Source organism: Branchiostoma floridae, chromosome 17, assembly GCF_000003815.2.
Source record: "Branchiostoma floridae strain S238N-H82 chromosome 17, Bfl_VNyyK, whole genome shotgun sequence".
In the NCBI taxonomy this organism is placed as follows: domain Eukaryota; kingdom Metazoa; phylum Chordata; class Leptocardii; order Amphioxiformes; family Branchiostomatidae; genus Branchiostoma; species Branchiostoma floridae.
In genome coordinates, this window is record NC_049995.1 from 14,875,758 (window position 1) to 14,881,405 (window position 5,648).

General features: G+C 43.7%; 1 protein-coding gene across 1 annotated transcript; it reads right to left on the bottom strand.

The window, feature by feature from the left end:
- Nucleotides 1-401: 401 nt before the first annotated feature.
- On the bottom strand, nt 402-3,773 carry LOC118404348 (GFP-like non-fluorescent chromoprotein). The gene is made up of 5 exons (XM_035803416.1): nt 3,711-3,773; nt 3,305-3,453; nt 2,531-2,630; nt 2,008-2,138; nt 402-1,552 (listed from the first exon to the last, which is right to left on the bottom strand). The coding sequence occupies exons 1-5, from the start codon at nt 3,771-3,773 to the stop codon at nt 1,363-1,365; spliced, it is 633 nt and encodes a 210-aa protein (XP_035659309.1). The 3' UTR covers nt 402-1,362.
- Between the last annotated feature and the right edge of the window lie 1,875 nt (nt 3,774-5,648).

Consider the following 5,648-nt stretch of genomic DNA (forward strand, 5'->3'; position numbering starts at 1 on the left):
GGATCTTCAAGTGATCTATGTATTCATTCATTCATTCCCTATAATCTTCAAAGTGGGATAGTTGTTTACTGATGGGGAGGGAATTACAAGAGAACACTATGTTTAATTCTATTGGTAGTTTTTTTTTCAAACTCAGAAATAACTGACAATAACCAACGATATAGAGAGTAATACCCAAGCCTTTATTAGAAAATACCATACACCATGTAGAACGGTGCCCTGAGATGATTATTTCATATTCGAACAGTAATCTGAGGTTCAAACCTTCTTCAGGGAAAGTTTGAAATATGAGTTTAAAGTCACAAAAGAAAGGTCATAACCTGCATTGTTATCTCACATTTGATGGCAAAAAATGAGGACCTATATGCTGTTATGTATCACATAAAATAGAGGTTACGTAATAGCTGTCATCATTCAGTGAGATTCTTTGGTGTGGTTGGACGAGGTAGAGGTAGTCCCGTAGCCTTTTCAAGGCCATAAGGACAGTGGGTTGTTATCCACTGTGTCCAGGGCACGGTACTGGAAGGTGGGCCCCAGCCCTCTCCTTTCACATATGTTCGTTTTGATCAATTTTATTTATTTATTACACCATAAAGAATTAGCTACAAAACACCTATATCTTCACCACAACAAAAATGGAAAATCACAATGCAGTTCTTTTCAACTGCAAAGGAGCGCTCTTTGGTAAGCCCCATTCAAACAATCAACCTTTTCAGGACCAATGATCACAAGAATTTATGTCAACTTCAAAACACGAAACAAGACGTTCATATTGTATAGGATTTCCTGGTCCTACCATTTGATACTGTAGGACTTCTAGTGTAGACAATCAAACGGCAAATGAAATACATTGTTGAAGACTAGATATCCAGGCAATATGACAGTTACTCAGGCAATGGTGTTAGATTTGTTAACAGCCAGACGTTTCAAGTAGCACCCTATCTTTATTTTAAAAAAGGCAGCGGATGCAACCTGAAGCGTTTGACAGTCTAACAAATCAATCCTTGTTGACTGATGTAGCTGTTATATTGTGTGATTTATCCAGTGGTGTGATGAGCATTGTATATCAAGCTCAAGCTTTATTGACACGACAAAAAGTACAGTGAATTACGCCAAAAAAATAGCTACTCAAGCAACTGGATATGGTTTTGAAAACGGTCATACATTTTAACTACTATCAAGTAGTTTCCTCAGTGACCGTTTCCAAAACCAGATCCAGTTGCTTGAGTAACTATTTTTTGGCGTATCTTATTACCTGGATGTCTATTAAACCTACATCGACTTACAGTGACGTTCGTATGGTGTACTGTTTAAATGAAGGAGGTAAGGAGGTGACTGCTTGAATCGGGCCCGACCAGGCGCTTACTGGAGAAGATCCTGGAAGACCTTCTCTCGCTCGATCAAGGTGACCTCCGTCTTGGAGCAGTCGATATCCACCTTGCGGAAGACGAAGAGCGGCATGACGTTCTTCAGACCCGGCTGGAGGTTCTGCGCGAAGGTGGCGTTGGTCATGACTTCAGCCTTGTAGCGCTTGTCCTTGCCGCCTTTCTCACTGTTGGGGAAAATTAAAAGGAAATGTTTGTTTGTTTGTCTGTTTTATTTTAAAAAAATCAATGACTACAAATGAATACAGTTGTATGTTGATCATTCCGTCATAATTGTTACTCAAGCCCTTGCCTTTCTCTCTGGAAATTGGATATTGGAAATTTCCTTTTCTTTCCTTCCCTCTCTCTCTCTTTCTCTCTCTAACTCCCTCTCTCTCTCTCTCTCTCTCTCTCTCCCTCTCTCCCCCTCACTCTCTCCCTCTCGCTCTCTCCCTCTCTCCCTCCCTTTCTCTCTCTCTCTCTCTGTCTTATTTTCTTTCTTTCTTTCTTTCTGTCTTTTGTAATGGTTAGAAAAATGTAGGAAAATGTACGTACGTTATATGTGAAACTGCTATTTGGTCTATGCTACGGGAATCTTAACGCAGATTGATACAGTGTATGACACAGTAAGATAATTCCTTACGTGAAAGTCCACATGTTGTCGCTGCCGATGGTCTTGTCTCCCAGCACCATCAGCCTCTCCACGTTATGATCATGCTGCTGGAGTGAGTTGGTCATCACAGGGCCGTCATCAGGGAACCCGGATCCAACCACCTGCAGCATACAACAGAAAATCAGTAAATCTACAAATAATTTCGATGTCATTAAGTTTGCCTTTAGCAAGATTTTTCACATTAAACAAACATTGAAAAAGCACACGCTTTGTGTGTGTGTCTTTCTCTCTGTGTGTGTGTGTGTGTGTGTGTGTGTGTGTGTGTGTGTGACGTGTTTTGTGTGTTTGTGTGTGTGTGTGCTTGTGTGTGTGTGTGTGTGTGTGTGTGTGTGTGTGTGTGTATGCGTGTGTGTGTGTGTGTGTGTGTGTGTGTGTGTGTGTGTGTTGTCTGTGTTTGTGTGCTCGTTTATGTGTGTGTGTGTGTGTGTGTGTGTGTGTGTGTGTTTCTTTGTTTGTGTGTGTGTGTATTTGTGATAAGAAACCTCTGACGTACGTGGAACTCTCCCTTGATCTTGTTCCCTGAGTAGGTGTAGCGGAAGTTGATGGTCATGACGCCGCCGTCCTCGAACTTGAAGGTGCGGTGCTTTTGGTACCTGGAACAGGAAGGTACTTTTAAGTTGATTTGGCGTCGAGGGACCGAGAAGCTAGGCTAGCAAACTCGACGTCAAGGAGTCACATGTTTACTGCACGTTCCTCTCTCCACCCATAGGTAAAATGGGAACCTGACTTCGCACTCGGTTGGGGCGATCAAAGGCGGTGGGAGGAAAGGGAAGGCCATATATCTTCATACAACATATAAATCCGCAACGATTGTCAAGAGTAGAGTCTTTTTTTGCATTGATTTCTTAAGGCTAAGCACTTAAAATCCAATACCGAATGCACGTTACTTTCTGTTTGAGAAAGCATTGCGTCCATGAAAGTATACATTCTTGCTTGAAAATATATCAGGATATTAAAGCTCCACGGTACAGAAAAATCCTACTAACAGACAACTTCGTCAACGTAACAGTGTGCTTTGACTGGGTTTTAAAATATCAGGACGTTCGCTGTGGCACTGTTGTGTTATGTTATGTTACGTTAATACGTAAAAGTATGACTTAGAAGACAACAAAATACACAAAACGTAAGAACATTCGTTCTCTATCTCTGAAATTCGTTCAGTATTTTTCTATTATTTTTCTTTTGTGTCGACAAAAGTATACTAGCTTCTTGACTGAGTGCGCTTAAACGTTTTAGAATTCTTCATGAAAAGTTTTACGGTACTCACACTCCGTTGGTGATGGCCTGCTGGTACGGTGAGGTCCCGGCCGGGAAGGGCAGGTACTGGTGGTACCCGTACCCCAGGTTAGGGGCCAGGATCACGGGGGAGAAGGGCAGGGCACCCTTGGTGGAGCGCACCTTGGTCTCCAGTGTCCCCTGGGGTAGATAAAAAGTGCAAAATTTAGTCAGTTGAGCTCAGGAGATCAATGAACAGTTGAGCTACTCTTCCACTGGTCGTGACAGAGACAACAGTCACTATGTACAGTATGTAAAGGTTCGCTGTACCGGAGAAATTCTCCTAGCTCTTTTTCACAAGTTCAATATGGGGAGTGGGCCATGTCTCACGTCTGGATGGTAGAATCCTTTCGAGTAGCTGGTGGGTAAGCACAACAGACGAGATTTAAACTACCAACCTTTTGGTTCAGAGGATGACTGGATTGAAATGTCAGCATGAAAACTTTGGACGTCCCCAACATAGTGTGGCGACTGACCACTAATTCTAGACAAACGTTTGAGACATTTCGGCAGCCTTACTGCATTTGCATTTATTGCCGCGGCTCAAGTGGATGTTAAGTGCTCGATCTGTTTTAGAACTCTGCACGTCAAGAAACCCCAACAAAAGAATCAAGAAGAACTATGATGCCTAAAGTTCCGGGCTAAAACGACAAAAGACGCCTTGCACTGCTCCACTTCCACACATATCTGGTTATCAATCATTCTCTTAATTACAAATGTATGCCTGGAGGAATGCAAATTAAATCGAATGATGAATGGGTGACTGGGGCACAAAAGATGTCGGCTAGCTGAGTAATTAGTCCACTCATTAGAGTGTGAAATCTTAATGGCTGAGGCTGGTCCTAATGTATCTACTAGTAGGCACACACTACTACTAGTAGGAACCATGGCACACACAGTCCTACAAGGAAAAGCAGAGGAAGTGCGGCCGAGGGGTCGCCCCCACCGAGCATGGATTAACGATGTGAAGTACTGGACAGGAAGGACGTCAGCCCAGCTGACTAGACTGGAAAGACCCTGTGAACAGTCTGGCTGCCTCTACGGCCACCGGCTACCGGCTACGGGACTAAGTGAGTGAGAGTGAGTGAGTGAGTGAGTGAGTGAGTGAGTGAGTGAGTGAGTGAGTGAGTGAGTGAGTGAGTGAGTGAGTGAGTGAGTGAGGGAGGGAGTAATTGAGTGAGTGAGTGAGTGAGTGAGGGAGTAATTGAGTGAGTGAGTGAGTGAGTGAGTGAGTGAGTGAGGGAGTGAGGGAGTGAGGGAGTGAGTGAGGGAGGGAGTAATTGAGTGAGTGAGTGAGTGAGTGAGTGAGTGAGTGAGTGAGTGAGTGAGTGAGTGAGTGGTCCGTTTGACAATTGGGTCAAATTCCGTGGATCCAGACAGCAGGGTTCCGTGTGTAAACATTGGGGGCGTTGAGCTTTTGACTATCTATACTCAAGAGCCTGACGCTTCCAACGTATGCAGGTAAAGGGGACCAAAGGGGCCAAACAAACAAAGAAGCAAACAAACAAGCAAGCAAACAAACAAACAACAGGAAAATATGCATGTATGTCATTCGGGTTGCCGTTGTTGAACAACCCAACAAACAAGCAAATAAACAAACATGCACTTACGTCATTCGGGTTCCCGTTTCCACCGCCCACCAGGTCAAACTCGTGGCCGTTGATGGAGCCGAACATGTGGCAGTCATGGGCCGTAGGCAGAGACTGGAACACAATGTTCACATTGCTGTATTATTGAATGATGAATGATCTTTATTTGCATGTTCCTGCCCATGTGGGCTAAATGCAGCAAATCCCATGATGGGATACTAATTATAAAGACTAAGTACTATAACATGTAGTATTACAATTGAATAAACAATACATCTGCAACTAAGCTATCACTATATCTAACGTTTACATGACTCTTCCCTTTTCTTGAAACATGTGTATACGAACTCACAGAGTTTGTGTTGTACAAAGTTGTCTGTGGTTGTCATTATTATTACCGAGAAAAAAAATCACAGGTCTTAGTGGCAAGTGTGCAGATGATGACACACTGGCAGCACCAAATCCGTAGGTGTGTTTTTGGCATGCCGGCACCTTAAGACAGATTAGCCGTGAGGCTCGGTGGGCGTCACTCCACCGTCATGGGGGCAGGGGCATGGCGAGTATCGAACTCTTGACCTACTGATTCTGATTCCAAAGCTCTAAGCCGTTGCGCCACACAGATGTATTATTACAGCCAGTAGGAAAAAAGGGAAACGGATCTCGATCCAGCTTTAGCTCACTGAAGCTCACTAGCCTTCCACAGGTCATGACAGAGAGGACAGACACTCTGTACAGTATTTACAGGTT